This window comes from Rhinoraja longicauda, chromosome 20 (assembly GCF_053455715.1).
Source record: "Rhinoraja longicauda isolate Sanriku21f chromosome 20, sRhiLon1.1, whole genome shotgun sequence".
Lineage (NCBI taxonomy): Eukaryota > Metazoa > Chordata > Chondrichthyes > Rajiformes > Arhynchobatidae > Rhinoraja > Rhinoraja longicauda.
In genome coordinates, this window is record NC_135972.1 from 9,716,150 (window position 1) to 9,734,749 (window position 18,600).

Below are 18,600 nucleotides of genomic sequence, written 5' to 3' on the forward strand. Positions count from 1 at the left end.
GTACTGTCTGAGTCTATGTGCCTGCGCTGCTGCTGGCAAGAGGTTTGTCGTACCTGTACCTCACCGCACTTGTGCAGATGAAAATAAGTGCTCCATGGTGTCTGCAGATCTTGCATGATAGAATAGCATCTTTATGGCAGTTTTCTTTATCTGCGTATTTTCAATTTGATTCTGCACTTCAAATATATGATAGAGTCATGTTGTTGTACAGCACGGAACCAGGTCCTCCGGACCAACTTGTCCACTCTGATCAAGATGCCCCATCTACGCTATTTGCCCGCATTTGGCTCATATCCCTCTAAGCCTTTCCGATCCATGTATCTGTCCAAGTGTCTTTTAAATGCTGGGATTTAAAAGCCATCTCCTCTGGCAACTCGTTCCATGCACCCACCACCCTCTGAGTGAAAAAGTTGCCCCTCAGGTTCATATTAAATCATGTCCCTCTCACCTTAAACATATGTTCCCTTGTTTTTGATTCCCCTACCCAGACGATGTGAGGAAAAAATCCATTCTCTGTGCTTATTTGCAAGCTGCCAGGCATAGTATCTACTCTCTGCACTTCAACCCAATACATTGTCATATCTCCTCCTGAACAATGATGAAACTGCTTCTCTGTATGAGGTTGAAATCTCCTGTGTTCAATCCCCCTATACTTTCAATGGTTATTTATCTTTCTCATTAATCAGTCTGGAAGAAGGGTCCCGACTCGAAATGTCTTCTGTACATTCCCGCTACAGATACTGCCTGACCGTTGAGTTCCTCCAGCTCTGTCCTTTGCTTGATTCCAGCATCTGCAGTTCCTCGTGACTCTGTGGTCCAACTCTATCTTCACTACACTTCCGAGACCTATTAACCATTGTTTGACTATTGCCTTCCATCACAGTGAGGAATATGGAGGAGCTGCTGTGATGGATGTTTATGTTACATTTTTATGTGGTTGCGTGTTTTGTTGCTTTTTTGGTATGACTGTACGGCAAATCAAATTCCTCGTATGATTTACATACTTGTTTTGTTTTCATACTTGGCTAATTAAATCAATTACAATTACAAATAATTGACCACAGATATTTGGTCACAGTTTTAAATGATTCTAATTTACTTTGTTATACCACATGAAATCGAAGAAAACTCACCCAACTAAAGGTAAATGGGTGGCAGTGGCGCAGCTGGTAGAGCTGCTGCCTCATATCGCCAGAGACCCGGCGTCAGGATTGAACCTGGCAGTTGTCTGTGAGGAGTTTGTGTATTCTCCCTGTGATCACATGGGTTTCTTCCATGTGCCCTGATTTCCTCCCACATCCCAAAGACGGGTGATAGATGGCCAGCATGGACTCGGTGGACTGAAGGGCCTCATTCCATGCTGTCTCTTTCAATGAACAATCAATTGTCCAGAACAAGGGGTCACAGTTTAAGGATAAGGGGGAAGTCTTTTAGGACCGAGATGAGAAAGTTTTTTTTCACACAGAGAGTGTTGAATCTGTGGAATTCTCTGCCACAGAAGGTAGTTGAGGCCAGTCCATTGGCTATATTTAAGAGGGAGTTAGATGTGGCCCTTGTGGCTAAAGGGATCAGGGGGTATGGAGAGAAGGCAGGTACAGGAAACTGAGTTGGATGATCAGCCATGATCATATTGAATGGCGGTGCAGGCTCGAAGGGCCGAATGGCCTACTCCTGCACCTATTTTCTATGTTTCTATGTTTCAAACAATCATTCGAATGAACATGACTGATAGAATCCACATAAAATGCAACATGCAACAATTTAATTCTGACTTAAGCACTCAAACATTCAAATTAGTGTTAAATCAATCATGTGGAAGATTAGGGTTATTGCAATAACCAAGCACTAAAATATTCACATTTGTACTCTGAAACATAGCAACAGGTCACACTTTAAGTACTCACTGTTTTTGACGAAGATGCTCGTTAATTAAATCAATATATATATAAAACAAAACCAAGTACAGGTTTCTTGAAATCACATTAGATGCATTATATAAAGTGCAATGAAAGCAGTGCAAACGAAAGAGTCAAAGGGAGCATTGAAAGAGGGGGCAGAATTGTCAGAAGTTGTATGATCAATATCTTGCGACTTGTTGGGCAATTCTGTGTAGGCATCTAAGCTGATGCAATAATCAGGATCAACACAGGTGTCCAGTTCAGTGATATAGTTCTCTATGTCACTAACAGGTTCACAATTCTGCCCTGCATAGCACTGGCAAGCAAAGTTTTCTGCAAAGAAGATTATATCTTCAAAGGAGGCTTGTCCTATAACTGTGTATTCTTTGTTAGTTCTCCTAATTCTGAAGCTCGCAGGGTTCAAGTGCAGATAGTGAGCAGAGTCCCACTCCTTCCGCACACAACGGCCTTTGTTGCGACACAGAATTCTACTGCAGAGCCTTGCTGCAGAAGTCACGTTCATGATGTAAGGGTTCAAGACGTCTTTCACATAGTTGCCAACCGTCGAACACACGAGCTGCAAGACACAACCACAAAAGGTTTCTCCCGCGCTTAATAATGTCGGACCATTGACATATACCACATGCAATGAAAGAGGTAAAACCATGTTTATTGTGAAGGGGGACCGATTTAATGGGAATCTGAGGGGTAACTTTTTCACACGAAGCGTGGTTGGTGTATGGAACGAGCTGCCAGAGGAGGTAGTTAAGACAGGGACAATTGCAACATTTAAGAAACAGTTGGACAGGTACATGGATAAGACAGATTTAGAGGGATACTAGCACAAGTGTGCCCGTTGGGCCCGTCCACGTAGGGTTTCCATTGTAACCGGGAGGATGGGAGGGAGGGAAGAGGGAGGGAGGGAGGAGGGAGGTGTGGAGGGAGGAGGGGAGGGGGAGGGTGGAGTGGAGGGGGGAAGGGGGGGAGGGAGGGGGACCTCCCCTTTTCCCAGTACCCCTCTTTCCCCGTTGGGCCCGTCCCCGTAGGGTTTCCATTGTAACCGGGAGGGGGGGAGGAAGGGTGGAAGGAGGGGGAGGGGGAGAGGGATGGAAGGGTGGAGGGAGGGAGGTGGGAGTGGGGGAGGGAGGGATGGAGGGAAGGAGGGAGGGGGGGAGTTAGGGGGGGAGGGTTGAGGGAGGTGGAGAGGGATGGGGGAAGGGAGTGGGGATGGAGATGGGAAGGAGGGGGAGGAAGGGGTTGAGGGGTGAAGGGGGACCTCCCCTTTTCCCAGTACCCCTCTTTCCTCCACCACCAAGCCCCCTCCGCAACGACCCCTGTTGTCCCCCTCCCCAGTCCCCATTCTCAGACCCCCCCCATTCTCTCTCTCCCCCAGACACACTCACAGTGCTTTTTTCGAAACACTTGCCCCGGTGGCCCATGAGCATAGAGGCCCAATGCTGATCTGTGTATGTTAAGTGACTTGCAATTAAAAAAAAGACGTAAAAAAAAGATAAGTGCTTTTTAAGTGCTTGTTTTGAAACATTCGCGGTCACATAGTGCTTCTCACTGCGATCTGTTAGTGGTGCTTGTCGAAACAATGTAGCACCCATCTCACACAAGCATTGGGAGGATGGGAGGGAGGGAAGGGGAGGGAGGGAGGAGGGAGGTGTGGAGGGAGGAGGGGAGGGAGGGGGGGGAAGGGGAGGGGGGGAAGGGGGGAGGGGGGAGGGAGAGGGGAGGGAGGGGGATGGGATGGGGGAAGGGGGGAGGGAGGGGGACCTCCCCTTTCCCCAGTACCCCTCTTTCCCCGTTGGGCCCGTCCTCGTAGGGTTTCCATTGTAACCGGGAGGAGGGGAAGGAGGGAGGTGTGGAGGGAGGAGGGAGGTGTGGAGGGAGGAGGGGAGGGGAGGGGAGGGGGGAGGGAGAGGGGAGGGAGGGGGGGTGGGGGGAGGGGAGGGAGGGGGTATGGGGGAGGGAGGGGGGAAGGGGGGAGGGAGGGGGACCACCCATTTTCCCAGTACCCCTCTTTCCCCTTTGGGCCTGTCCTCGTAGGGTTTCCATTGTAACCGGGAGGCGGGGAGGGAGGGAGGAGTGAGGTGTGGAGAGAGGAGGGGAGGGAAGGGGGTGGAGGGGAGGGAAGGGGGTGGAGGGGAGGGGGGAAGGGGGGGGAGGGGGGAGGTGGAAGGAGGGGGGAAGGGGGGAGGGAGGGGGGACCTCCCCTTTTCCCAGTACCCCTCTTTCCCCGTTGGGCCCGTCCTCGTAGGGTTTCCATTGTAACCGGGAGGCGGGGAGGGAGGGGGGAGGGAAGGAGGAGGGGAGGCGGATGGAGGGGGGAGGGGGAGGGGGGAAGGGGTGGGAGGGGAGGGGGGAAGGGGGGAGGGAGGGGGACCTCCCCTTTTCCCAGTACCCCTCTTTCCCCGTTGGGCCCGTCCTTGTAGGGTTTCCATTGTAACCGGGAGGGGAGTGGGGGGAGGGAGGGGGTAGGGGGAGGGAGGGGGGGAAGGAGGGGGACCTCCCCTTTTCCCAGTACCCCCTCTTTCCCCGTTGGGCCCGTCCTTGTAGGGTTTCCATTGTAACCGGGAGGGAAGGGAGGAGGGAGGTGTGGATGGGGGAGGGGACGGAGGGGGGGAGGGGAGGGGGGAGGGGGGGAGGGAGAGGGGAGGGAGGGGGGTAGGGGGGAGGGGGGGAAGGGGGGAGGGAGGGGGACCACCCGTTTTCCCAGTACCCCTCTTTCCCCGTTGGGCCCGTCCTCGTAGGGTTTCCATTGTAACCGGGTGGCGGGGAGGGAGGGGGGAGGGAGGGAGGAGGGAGGTGTGGAGGGAGGAGGGGAGGGAAGGGGGTGGAGGGGAGGGAAGGGGGGGGAAGGGGGGAGGTGGAGGGAGGGGGAGGGAGGGGGGAAGGGGGGAGGGAGGGGGACCTCCCCTTTTCCCAGTACCCCTCTTTCACCATTGGGCCCGTCCTCGTAGGGTTTCCATTGTAACCGGGAGGCGGGGGAGGGAGGGGGGGAGGGAGGGAGGAGGGGAGGGGGATGGAGGGGGGAGGGGGAGGGGGGAAGGGGTGGGAGGGGAGGGGGGAAGGGGGGGAGGGGGGAGGTGGAGGGAGGGGGGAGGGAGGGGACCTCCCCTTTTCCCAGTACCCCTCTTTCCCCGTTGGGCCCGTCCCCGAGAGGTGAGGGAGGTGGGGAGGGATGGGGAGGGAGTTGGGGAGGAGGGGGGGAGGGAGTGGGGATGGAGGAGGGAAGGAGTGGGGAGGAAGGGGTTGAGGGGGGAAGGGGACCTCCCCTTTCTTTTTTCGAAACACTTGCCCCGGTGGCCCACGAGCATAGGGGCCCCATGCTGATCTGTGTATGTTAAGTGACTTGCAATAAAAAACACAACTCGTAGGGTTTCCATTGTAACCGGGAGGGGAGTGGGGGGGAGGGAAGGGAGGGAGGAGGGAGGTGTGGAGGGGGGAGGGTAGGGGGGGGATGGGAAGGGAGGGGGGAAGGGGGGGAGAGGGGAGGGAGCGGGGGTAGGGAGGAGGGGGAGGGAGCGGGGTAGGGGGGAGGGGGAGGGAGGGGAAAGGGAAGGGGGGAGGGAGGGGGACGTCCCCTTTTCCCAGTACCCCTCTTTCCCCGTTGGGCCCGTCCTCGTAGGGTTTCCATTGTAACCGGGAGGAGGGGAGGGAGGGAAGTGGGAGGGAGGGAGGAGGGAGGAGGGGAGGGGAGAGGGGGGAGGGAGGGGGGTAGGGGGGAGGGGAGGGGGGAAGGGGGAGGGAGGGGGGACCTCCCTTTTTCCCAGTACCCCTCTTTCCCCGTTGGGGCCCGTCCTTGTAGGGTTTCCATTGTAACCGGGAGGGGAGTGGGGGGAGGGAGGGGGTAGGGGGAGGGAGGGGGAGGGAGGGGGGGAAGGAGGGGACCTCCCCTTTTCCCAGTACCCCTCTTTCCCCGTTGGGCCCGTCCTTGTAGGGTTTCCATTGTAACCGGGAGGGGAGTGGGGGGGAGGGAAGGGAGGAGGGAGGTGTGGATGGGGGAGGACGGAGGGGGGAGGGGAGGGGGGAGGGGGGAAGGGGGGGGGGAGGGAGAGGGGAGGGAGGGGGGTAGGGGGGGAGGGGGAGGGAGCGGGGAAGGGGGGAGGGAGGGGACCACCCGTTTTCCCAGTACCCCTCTTTCCCCGTTGGGCCCGTCCTCGTAGGGTTTCCATTGTAACCGGGAGGCGGGGAGGGAGGGGGGGAGGGAGGGAGGAGGGAGGTGTGGAGGGAGGAGGGGAGGGAAGTGGGTGGAGGGGAGGGAAGGGGGGGAGGGGGGGAAGTGGAAGGGAGGGGGGGAGGGGAGTGGGGAAGGGGGGAAGGGAGGGGGACCTCCCCTTTTTCCCAGTACCCCTCTTTCACCATTGGGCCCGTCCTCGTAGGGTTTCCATTGTAACCGGGAGGAGGGGAGGGAGGGAAGCGGAGGGAGGGAGGGAGGAGGGAGGGTGTGGAGGGAGGAGGGGAGGGGGAGGGAGGGTGAGGGGAGGGGGGGAGGGGGGTGGGGAGAGCGGGAGGGAGGGAGGGGGGGAAAGGGGAGGGGGAGGGAGGGGGAAGGGGGAGGGAGGGGGGGAGGGGAGGGGGACCTCCCCTTTTCCCAGTACCCCTCTTTCCCCGTTGGGCCCGTCCCCGTAGGATTTCCATTGTAACCGGGAGGGGGGAGGGAGGGTGGAGGGAGGGGGGAGGGGGGGAGAGGGATGGAAGGGTGGAGGGAGGGGGGGAGGGATTGGGGGAGGGAGGGATGGAGGAAAGGAGGGAGGGGGGGGAGTTAGGGGGGAGGGGTGAGGGAGGAAGTTGGGGAGGAGGGGGGGAGGGAGTGGGGGATGGAGGTGGGAAGGAGGGGGGATGAAGGGGTTGAGGGGGGAAGGGGGAGCTCCCCTTTTCCCCAGTACCCCCTCTTTCCCCCACCACCAAGCCCCCTCCGCAACGACCCCTGTTGTCCCCCCTCCCCAGTCCCCCCTTCGTGGATGGGGGACCGAGCTCAGGGGGTGACCACGCTTTTGCGGGTTGCAGCTCCTAGACTGTGGAACAGCATCCCTCTCCCCATCAGAACTGCCCCCTCCATCCACTCCTTTAAGTCCCAGGGCTCAAAATCTATTTATACTCCCTAGCGTTTGAGGCTCATTGAGGAGGGTGCTAGTGAACTGTTTGCGTGCCACTGTATGTCTCAGTTTTTTTCCTTAGTAACCTATTCAGATGTACAGCACTTTTGGTCAACGTGGGTTGTTTTTAAATGTGCTATACAAATAAAATTGACTTGACTTGACCAAGTGCTTCTCATAAAAAAATGTAAATTTGTAAAGAGTAGACACCCAATAGCAGCTGCTTGTCCATTGTGACATCACACGCTGAAGGGGGGGGGGGAGGGGGGGTCAGCTCGAGCTCATCTCACAGGGGCATTGTGACATCACAGGCTGAAGACTAAATCTGCACCGCAGCGCCCCCCTGAAAAGGGGGGGGGGGGGGCCAGCGCTTTAAAACATCTGTAACTTAAAAAACATGCGACTAAATCAAATGAAAATATCACGGCCGGTCGTTTGGGGAGGTTGGCGATTAAGTCGGTACGAAAACCGCCGCGCTACGGTTCACCGTTTTGCCGCAATCGCTGTTACGCGCGAACATATCAAATATTCAGGCCCGTCCTCGTAGGGTTTCCATTGTAAATGGGAGGGGAGGGAAGGGGGAGGGTGGGGGGGAGGGAAGGGGGAGGGTGGGGGGAGGGAAGGGGGAGGGTTGGGGGGGAGGGGTGGGGGGAGGGAAGGGGGAGGGTGGGGGGAGGGAAGGGGGAGGGAGGGAGGAGGGGAGCGGAGGTGGAGGGAGGGGGGAGGGGGGAAGGGGGGGATGGGGGAGGGAGAGGGGAGGGAGGTGGTAGGGAGGAGGGAGGGGGGAGGGAGGGAGGGGAGGGGAGGGGGGAGGGAGGGGGGGTAGGGGGGAGGGAGGGGGAGGGAGGTGGAGGGAAGGGGGGGGAGGAAGGGGGACCTCCCCTTTTCCCAGTACCCCTCTTTCCCTGTTGGGCCCCGTCCTCGTAGGGGTTTCCATTGTAACCGGGGAGGAGGGGAGGGAGGGAAGGGGGAGGGAGGGAGGAGGGGAGGTGTGGAGGGAGGAGGGGAGGGGGAGGGGGGGGAGGGAGAGGGGGGGTGAGGGGGAGGGGGGGGGGGAGGGAGGGGGGGAGGGGAAGAAGGGGAGAGAGGGGGACCTCCCCTTTTCCCAGTACCCCTCTTTCCCCGTTGGGCCCGTCCTCGTAGGGTTTCCATTGTAACCGGGAGGAGGGGAGGGAGGGAAGGGGGAGGGAGGGAGGGAGGAGGGAGGTGTGGATGGAGGAGGGGAGGGGGAGGGAGGGGGGGAGGGGAGGGGGGGAAGGGAGGGGAGGGGGGAGGGAAGGGGGGGAGGGAGGGGGACCTCCCCTTTTCCCAGTACCCCTCTTTCCCCGTTGGGCCCGTCCTCGTAGGGTTTCCATTGTATCCGGGAGGAGGGGAGGGAGGGAAGGGGGTGGGACGGAAGTGGGAGGGAGGTAGGAGGGAGGTGTGGAGGGAGGAGGGAGGGGAGGGGTGGGGAAGGGGAGGGAGAGGGGAGGGAGAGGGTTAGGTGTGGAGGGGGAGGGAGGGGGAGGGGAGGGGAGTGGGGGAGGGGGGAAGGGGGGGGAGGGGGGGAGGGAGAGGGGTAGGGGGGGAGGGGGAGGGAGGGGAGGGGGGAAGGGGGGAGGGAGGGGGACCTCCACTTTTCCCAGTACCCCTCTTTCCCCGTTGGGCCCGTCCTCGTAAGGTTTCCATTGTAACCGGGAGGAGGGGAGGGAGGGAAGGGGGAGGGAGGGAGGAGGGAGGTGTGGAGGGAGGGAAGGGGGAGGGAGGGAGGAGGGAGGTGTGGAGGGAGGAGGGGAGGGGGAGGGGGAGGGAGAGGGGAGGGAGGGTGGTAGGGGGGGAGGGAGGGGGGAGGGGAGGGGGGAAGGGGGAGGGAGGGGGACCTCCCCTTTTCCCAGTACCCCCTCTTTCACCGTTGGGCCTGTCCCCGTAGGGTTTCCATTGTAACTGGGAGGCGGGGAGGGAGGGGGGAGGGAGGGAGGAGGGGAGGGGGATGGAGGGGGGGAGGGGAGGGGAGGGGGGAAGGGGTGGGAGGGGAGGGGGGGAAGGGGTGGGAGTGGAGGGGGGAAGGGGGGGAGTTGGAGGGAGGGGGGAGGGAGGGGGGGAGGGGAGGGGGGAAGGGGGGGAGGGAGGGGGTTGAGGGGGGAAGGGGGACCTCCCCTTTTTTTTCTCGAAACACTTGCCCCGGTGGCCCACGAGCATAGGGGCCCCATGCTGATCTGTGTATGTTAAATGACTTGCAATAAAAAACACAACTTTAAAAAACAATCAGCTGCCTTTCACCAATAACATATTTATATATTTTAAATGACATGTAAATCAAATTATTTCTGCTCTTTATATTAATGGCATGAATGGTGTAACACACATATAGAAATAGACCTTCAATATGAATGTGAGACTAGATTCAGTGAGGCTTGATAGATGCCTGGTTCAAGCTGTGGAGTCTGGAACTTGGAGCCACCTACAGGCAGCTCTGCCTCAAAATAGTCTCCTCAGCCTTGTTTTGAGTCTATGTCAAGTTCCCCACTACAACACCTCAGCCGAAGCAACAACTGTCCACCATCCTTTCACTACTCAATCCCTCATCTCCAAGAGGTTGTGATTCCCTCACCCCCGACCATTTAATGAAGCCAAGTCGACCCTCAAGATCCTGTTCCCCACCCTGCCCCTAACATTTGGCCCATGCAGTCTCATTTTCATCAGGAGGTCCCTACTGGCCGTTCCTGAGCTCCCTATACGATGATAGAGTAGGTTGCAAGAGACATGGCATTTGTGGACACGTGCTTTGTTTTATTCCACCTGCAAAGGAGACTGCGGAAATTCAGCACGCCTCCAACGACTTTTACAAACGTCTGTGCAAATATGCACCATAGAAAGCATACTCTCAGGTTGCATCATGGCTTAATTTTGGAACAGCTCAGCCCAAGACCGTAAGAAATTGTAGAGAGTTGTTGACGTCGCCCAGTCCATCACACAGACCAAATTCCAGACTCTCGTCTCCATCAACGCTTCATGCTACTTACACAAGCAGCCAACATAATCAAAGAGTTGTCCCACCCCGGTTATTTCTACCTCTCCTTGCTCCCGTTGGGACAATGGTACAGAAGCTTGGATAGCATGCAAAACAGAGCTTTTCACTGTACCTCGCTCGGCACACATGATAATGATAAACCTAAAGCTGATGAACAATAGCGTACTGTGGCATGGATGTCCAGCACTAAATAGGCCTCAGCCTTTGTTTAGTACTGATTTCCTGACCTCAAATACTTGACATAAGGGAATAAGTGATCATATTTAATAGACACCAATAAATAATTGTATCGACATTCTGATCAGAGGTAACCTAATATACCAAAAGCACAATACGTCAGATCCAAATGTACAGAAAGCTAAGACCATAAAATAAAATTCAATAAAAATATGACGGTATGTTTGTAAAATATCTTTAGTTTAGAGATACAGCGCAGAAACAGGCCCTTCGGCTCACTGAGTCCGCTCTGACCAGTGAACCACGCACATCAACACTACGCTACATAAACTAGGGGCGATTTTATACCAAGCCAATTAACTTACAAACCTGTGCGTCTTTGGAGTGTGGGAGGAAACCGAAGATCTCAGAGAAAACCCCCGCAGGTCACGGGGAGAACAAATTCAGTACAGCCATGCACCCGTAGTCGGGATCGAACTCGGGTCACTGGCGCTGTAAGGCAGTAACTCTGCCGCTGTACCACCGTGCTGCCCCCGAGAGTAACATTTATGTTTAATTTCCTGGAGAGTAGACAATGGATTGGATTGCCGTATCAATGGGCTAAAAGCAGGATAAGTCTAAGTAAAGATTATTTGAATTGGAAAATTAGAACTTGCATACTGTTTCTCTGTCTTCTAAACTGTCCACTCATCGGGTTTCATCAGAAGTAGCCAATGGTTCTTAAACCATAGATTTTAGCGCCTCGAAATCTAAAATTAATGATGTATCTCCATCATAAAGATACTGACTGGCCACATACTGCCTTTGTAAAGATAGTCTCCTCTTTTATTATCTGTGAAAGGAATTCATGCGGTCATTTGCAATAGCTGCAAACCTTCTCGACAATCACCACCATGTCAGTACATTTTATCATTGATTATCACTGACTGGTAGTTCAGAACAGGACAAATAGTTCAACCTGTTCAGTCTGAAGACAGGTCCCGACCCAAAACATCACGAATCCCTTCTTATCCAGAGATTCTGCCTGTCCCACTGAGTTACTCTATCATTTTATGTCTATCTTCAGTGTAAACCAGTATTTGCAGTTCCTTCCCACACAATTCAACCTGTTCAACGTATTTCACGTTGCAAGCCCAGGAAAGTTTAGGCCAAATACAACATGCCCAATGCCGGTTTAACAGCATTGTCAAGAAATATCACCATTAAAGCTTGTGTAACTCAGTACCACCTGTACTAGCTACTGCATTAACTCACTGTTGAAATTGGGAACGTGCCTAAACCCAAATGACTGTAATCTCCAATGATGTCCATCTCAAAAAATGGACATCGGGTTGAGACCGATGTCGGGAAGCTCCAAAGCTGCACGAGGTTCGACTAGCCCCGACCCGGGGTAGATCGCCCGGCGCGGGGGAGCTGAAATTCCCCCACGATGCAGGAGCTTGATCGCCCCGACGAGGAAGGCCCGACTGCCGGTTACGTGAGTCAAGATCGTCCCGTCGACGGACGGTTTGAGGCCCCCGACCACTGGAGGATAAAGAAGGGAAGAGATTGAACTTTTCTTCGCCTTCCATCACAGTGAGGAATGTGGAGGAGTCACTGTGGTGGATGTTCATGTTAAAATGTATTTTGTGCGTCCTGTTGCTTTTTATTGGTATGACTGTTTGGTAAATGAAATTCCCGGTATGTTGCAAAACATACTTGGCTAATAAAATATGATTATGATGACACTTACCTTTGTTTCAGTCAAACTTAAACTGCCCCATACAACAAACCCAGCTGTTCCCAGGGCGGCACTTTCACCAATGGTGTGGAGAAGATCAGTCTGAAGAAGAGTTTGATTAAAGTGTTACATTTTAAGTTCGACACAAAAAGAATTCCACTCATCAAAATATTTTTTGCTCTATTCTTTCTGCCTTTTGTAACCCACAACACATTAATCCATTTGCAAAGGATCTGAAAACAGGACAACTCAAGGTGTTTTGCAAAAACATTCCCAAAGGTTCAAATCAACAATTCAAAGCAATGATACTTTATTGTCACATGTACCTAGGTAGAGTGAAATACTGTTTTGCATACAACCCACTAAAATCATATAACAGACCTCACCTAGGCAGTACACAAGGAAGGACATGCTGGCTCTGGAGAGGGTCCAGAGGAGGTTTACAAGAATGATTCCAGGAATTATTGAGTCAGCTTATGATGAGCGTTTGACAGCACTGGGCCTGTACTCGCTGCAGTTTAGAAGGTTGAGGTGGGACCTCATTGAAAATTACAGAATAATAAAAGGCATAGAGGGGATGTGGAAAGTATTTTTTTTAACTGATGAGAGAATCCAGCGCCAGATGTCATAGCCTCAGAATTAAAGGGCGCTCTTTTAGAAAGGAGGTGAGGAGGAACTTCTTTAGTCAGAGGGTAATAAATCCCTGGAATTCATTGCGACAGAGGGCTGTGGAGGCCAAGTCAGTGTGTGTTTTTAAGGCAGAGATAGACAAATTCTTGATCAGAATGGGTGTCAAGGGTTATGGGGAGAAGGCAGGAAAACGGGATTAGGAGGCAGAGATCAGCCATGATTGAATGGCGGAGTAGACTCGATGGGCTGAATGGCCTAATTCTACTCCTATAACTTGTGAACAAGTGTCACCACGTTTCTGGCACTGACAAAGTTACCAAGGTTCACCGAACAGTTTCTGGGCCCGCCCTTTGTTCTCGGCATCCCCCCCCGCCGTGCCCCCCTCAGCAGCCCCTCCCCCACCGCCGTGCCCCCCTCGGCAGCACCCCTCACAGCAGACCTCCGGTGGGTAGCTTTCGAAGGAAAACCGTACAAGGAAACACAGAGACCAATGATCAAAGGTTTGGTCAAACATTTGGTTTGAAGAAGTGTTTAAATAGACCAAAGAATGCTGGAGAGTTTAGGATTGTGTAGAATTCCAGAGATATGGGGGATTCAGCAGCTGAAGGTCATGACTGCATCACTGACAGCCGTAAGTCTGGGAATGAATGAGACCGGCTGGGATGTCCCGACCTGAAACGTCACCGATCCATTTCCTCCAAAGTTGCTGCCTGACCTGCTGAGTTATCCCAGCACTTTGTGTTTTGCAGTTGGATATCTTGGAAGGTTTTCGAGCCAAAGGGCCTTACAGAGACTAGTAAGGGTGATCTTGGAAAAGGCTGAAATTAAGGAGGACCATTTTAAAATTGAACTGTTATGGAAGTGAAAATAGAGGCAATTAGCAATGAAACCAGAATCATAAGTAACAATTTCTTACAGTTACGATTGTTTTACTAACATTAATGTTTAACCCATTAGTACTGACCACATTGGCCATGTTCAACCTACTGTCACCTCTAAATGGAATGGACACAGAGATTAACACTCAAATTAGGGCCACACATGGCAGCAAGTTGGCGAATCTGTGGAATTCATTGCCACAGACAACTGTGGAGGCCAAGTCAATGGATATTTAAGGCGGAGATTGACAGATTCTTGATTAGTAGGCAATCAGGAGTTATGGGGAGAAGGCAGGAGATGGGTTGAGAGGGGAAAATAGATCAGCCATTATTAAATGGCAGAGTAGACTTGATGGGCCAAGTAGCCTAATTCTCTCCTTGAACTTATGAAGATTGTGAAAGGTTTTGTTCACTTGGTCAACAGGGGGAGGTCGGCTTTGGTTTGTGACTGAGGGAATTGGCTTTCGTTTGTGACTGAGGCAATCGGCTTTGGTTTGTGACTGAGGCAATCGGCTTTGGTTTGTGACTAAGGGAATTGCCTTTGGTTTTGGTTTTGGCTATAGCTTTGGTTTTCCCAATATTTAGTTGAAGGACGTTACTGTTCAATTGGCACATAATGCATTTTAGTTGCCAAGTCCATGAAGTTGGGAATCCTGGTGTTCCTCTGACAGGTGGATGCTGGACAAAAAGTAAGAAGAACCAGGAGGGGGGTGTTACCATCTGCATCCTTGAGGTTGGCTGCTGGAGGAGCCCCCTGGGGAACAAGGGCTGAAGAGGGCCAGGGGTGAAGAGGGGCAACTGTTCGCGGAACGACCGGCTGGAGGTTTGCTTGTTTTCACATGGATGGATGTTTTCAAGAGAGAGTCAGATTTAGCTCTTAGGGCTAACGGAATCAAGGGATATGGGGAGAAAGCAGGAATGGGGTACTGATTTTGGATGATCAGCCATGATCATATTGAATGACGGTGCTGGCTCAAAGGGCCGAATTGTCTACTCCTGCACCTATTTTCTATGTTTCTATGTTTCCATGTAACGACGGCCGCAACAGGTCTTTGTGGGACTGGGCCTGTAATATGCTGCCAAAATGGTACTTCTTGCATCTGAACTCAGTGGGCTGTTGTGTACATTCTGTACTAACCGGGGGGAATTGTGCTTACGTACGAGGATGGTCTTGCTGAGCTGTATGCAAAAAGATTTCAGTACTACATTCCTTCGTACTTCACTGTACCTGGTACAGATGACGGTAAAAGTTTGCCGCTTTTCATAAGCCTGTTTTATCTTACCTCAGACAGATATTCCGTGGGAGAATCGGTGAACACCGGGCGGGTGTAAACGTACACAGGCGGAGAGTACTCCTGAGTTGAAAGCAAGGACACCCGTATTGCTTCCTGGATACGGTGGCGCACAAACTTAGCTGCAGCGGCAGAATCTCGGAGCGTGGTCTGCAGGTAAATGGAAGGAAAGAGCGCTGTGCTTTCGTTCCAAAGCCAGAGCAGCTCATCGTTTCTCGATTCCTCAATCTCAGGGCATCTCCCCGTGTAGTTAGCAAGCGAGTCCTTGTAGTCGTAATTATAACACTCTGGATACAAGTAATATCCCCACAAGTGATTCGGCCTCAGTGATTTACCCAGCATTAAAGTCGTCAGCATTAACATTCTGGCGTGTTCTTCAAACTCACTCTTTGCAGTCTCAATTATATCTTTCATGTTCATGGAATAATTTTTCTGCATAATCAGTTCGACAGATTTTGTCCTGTAGATATCTTTCTGGTCCCAATTTCTCACCCACTGCGGCCTCCAGTTTTCCCAGTTAATGACAGCGAGCCCAGGAATCTCAAATGAAGGAATGTAGTACTGAAAGTCCACTGTTGTCTTCGATAAGTGAAGCTCCAAGGGCGCCAGCTGAGGTAGGCCACCATTAACTGCTTCTTTAGTCAGCTCATCATAGTAGGGGTAATACCCAAGTCTGTTGTGGTAGAATATCGTGATGGGTTGTCCAGTGGCGGTTTCAAGAGGACTACCAATTACCTCAAACAGGCTCAAATCTACTGTAACCCCAAATCTGTTCTCACACAATTCAGTGGGTGCATTCCACAGAGCAATAAAAGGGAAGTTTCCTATCAAGGGTTTCACAGTTTGATGCAATGGCTGACTGAGACAGCTGGAAGCAAGTAGTGCAAAGTGGATAATTGCCGCAGAGAGAGGGTTACTGCGGCTGCCATTCGGGTTATGGAGTCTCATTATTGCTCTAAGGAAACAAAAGATTTTCATTGTTAAATCATTATTGAAGCAAGTTGTTCTACCTTCCTCAGTTATTATCTCTGAAGGCACACGGAATTAATCTAATGGTGGCATAACTCAGATAGATAGGGGCTGACACAACTCTAGATAATGTGTCGGAAGGAACTGCAGATGCTGGTTTAAACCGAAGATAGACGCAAAATGCTGGAGTAACTCAGTGGGACAGGCAGCATCTCTGGAGAGAAGAAACAGATGACATTCGGGTCACAGTGGAGCAGACAAAACATCACCAATTCCTTCCATCCAGAGATGCTGCCTGTCCCGCTGATTTACTCCAGCATTTTGCGTCTCACAACTCTAGAAAAGTTCATGTCATAGGAGCAGAACTAGTCCATTCGGACCATCAAGTCGCTTTTCACTGTAACAAAACTTCAACAACAAAACTTTCACTGTAACAAAAGCTTTTCACTGTACCTCGGTGAACGTGACAATGAACTAAACTGAACTCTACTCCGTCATTCAATCATGGCCGATCTACCTTTCCCTCTCAACCCCATTCTCCTGCCCTGTTCCATCTGAATCATAGATTTATGACAAAAGATCACTGACTTGAAATCCTAACTATTTCTCTCTCCACAGATACTGCCTGACCTGCTGAGCATTTCCCAGCATTTTCCAGTTCTATTCCGGAATTATGACACTCTTTGGAGGATAAAAAAACCAGTTGCATCAGCTGATCGATTTACTGAACATTTGCCATTTCAAGCTACTTTTTTAACGTGAAGTGTGAGAGTCAATTATTTGTTCATGTGTATAAATGCCTTTTGGTTTGTAGAATTCCAGGCAAGCCTTAACCATGTAGAGGCATCTACTGCATGGGGTCTTGGAAATCATTGATGGTGAAGACCCATAGAAATTGCAGCAAAGATCTATTGCCGAGGCTAACACTGAGATGTTATTGTCATGACTATAAGGTTGTTATTTGGACCATGGGGTGGGACTCATAGGATTGTTTTAGTTTTTAGTTTTAGAGAAACTGCACGGAAACCCACTGTGTCCACGCCGACCAGCGATCCCCGCACACTACCGCTATCCTACACATACTAGGGACAATTTACAATTTAGCCAAGCCAATTAATCTACAAACTTGTACGTCTTTGGAGTGTGGGAGGAAACCGGAGAAAACCCACGCAGGTCACGATGAGAACGTACAAACTCTGTACTGACAAGCACCGTGGTTAGGATAGAACCCAGGTCTCTGGCGCTGTAAGGCAGCAACTCTACCACTACGCCACCGTGCTGTGTTCTCTGAATGAGTTCCCGATATGATGAGCTGAACAGTCGTTTTAAGCATTGTAGCCTTCTCTAAATCAATAAGAATGTCAAAATGGGATTGCCATCGTTTGCTTACATCAGGGAAAGCATGATCATGACGAGAAGCACATGGAGAGTTTCACTAATCTCAAGGACCAGAACAATGATAAAAGAACAGGGTGGAATAGAAACATAGAAAATAGGTGCAGGAGTAGGCCATTCGGCCCTTCGAGCCTGCACCACCGTTCAATATGATCATGGCTGATCATCCAACTCAGTATCCCGTACCTGGCTTCTCTCCATACCTCCTGATCCCTTTAGCCACAAGGGCCACATCTAACTCCTTCTTAAATATAGCCAATGAACTGGCCTCAACTACCCTCTGTGGCAGAGAATTCCACAGATTCACCACTCAACTTATTACAATTATCAGACTGGCATTTTTTTTCTGTGGATCGCCAAAGGTTGTGGGGAAACCTGAGAGAAGTATGTAAAATTATCATTTGATAGGGTAGACATTTTCAGGGTGAAAAAAAGTCAAATACTAGAGGGCACAGTTTTAGGATGAGAGGGGAAAAGTTTAGAGGAAATGAGTGGGACAATTTTCTTTTTTTACACAGAGGCTGATGAGTGCCGGGCATGCACTGTCGAGGGAAATGGCTGAGGCAGATGAATTAGTGGCATTTAAGAGAATTTTGGATGGACATATGGATCTGCAGGGAATGGAGGGGTATGGATTATGTGTCGGCAGATAAGAGATAGACTTGGCAAAGAGATAAATATAACACAGGGGTATGGATCACAATAGACAATAGACAATAGGTGCAGGAGTAGGCCATTCAGCCCTTCGAGCCAGCACCGCCATTCAATGCGATCATGGCTGATCACTCTCAATCAGTACCCCATTCCTGCCTTCTCCCCATACCTCCTCACTCCGCTATCCTTAAGAGCTCTATCCAGCTCTCTCTTGAAAGCATCCAACGAACTGGCCTCCACTGCCTTCTGAGGCAGAGAATTCCACACCTTCACCACTCTCTGACTGAAAAAGTTCTTCCTCATCTCCGTTCTAAATGGCCTACCCCTTATTCTTAAACTGTGGCCCCTTGTTCTGGACTCCCCCAACATTGGGAACATGTTTCCTGCCTCTAATGTGTCCAATCCCCTAATTATCTTATATGTTTCAATAAGATCCCCCCTCATCCTTCTAAATTCCAGTGTATACAAGCCTAATTGCTCCAGCCTTTCAACATACGACAGTCCCGCCATTCCGGGAATTAACCTAGTGAACCTACGCTGCACGCCCTCAATAGCAAGAATATCCTTCCTCAAATTTGGAGACCAAAACTGCACACAGTACTCCAGGTGCGGTCTCACCAGGGCCCGGTACAACTGTAGCAGGCAGATGTGATTAGTTTAACTTGGCATCCTGTTTGGGCACAGATATTGTGGGCCAAAGGGCCTGTTCCATTGTTGTACTGTTTTAATGTTTAATTTTCAATCAGCAAACTCGAGTCCAACTAAAGTGAGGTGAGCGATCAAAACTGTGTTTGGAAAATTCTGCCCACATTACAATAGACTTGACGTAGCAACACAGAAACAGGCCCTTTGGCCCAACAACCAACCCAAAC

General features: G+C 51.9%; 1 protein-coding gene across 1 annotated transcript; it reads right to left on the bottom strand.

Moving 5' to 3' along the window:
• Positions 1-1,977: 1,977 nt before the first annotated feature.
• On the bottom strand, positions 1,978-15,658 carry LOC144603364 (hyaluronidase-5-like). Its single transcript, XM_078416514.1, has 3 exons — positions 14,702-15,658; positions 11,923-12,012; positions 1,978-2,475 (listed from the first exon to the last, which is right to left on the bottom strand). The coding sequence occupies exons 1-3, from the start codon at positions 15,656-15,658 to the stop codon at positions 1,978-1,980; spliced, it is 1,545 nt and encodes a 514-aa protein (XP_078272640.1).
• Positions 15,659-18,600: the final 2,942 nt, after the last annotated feature.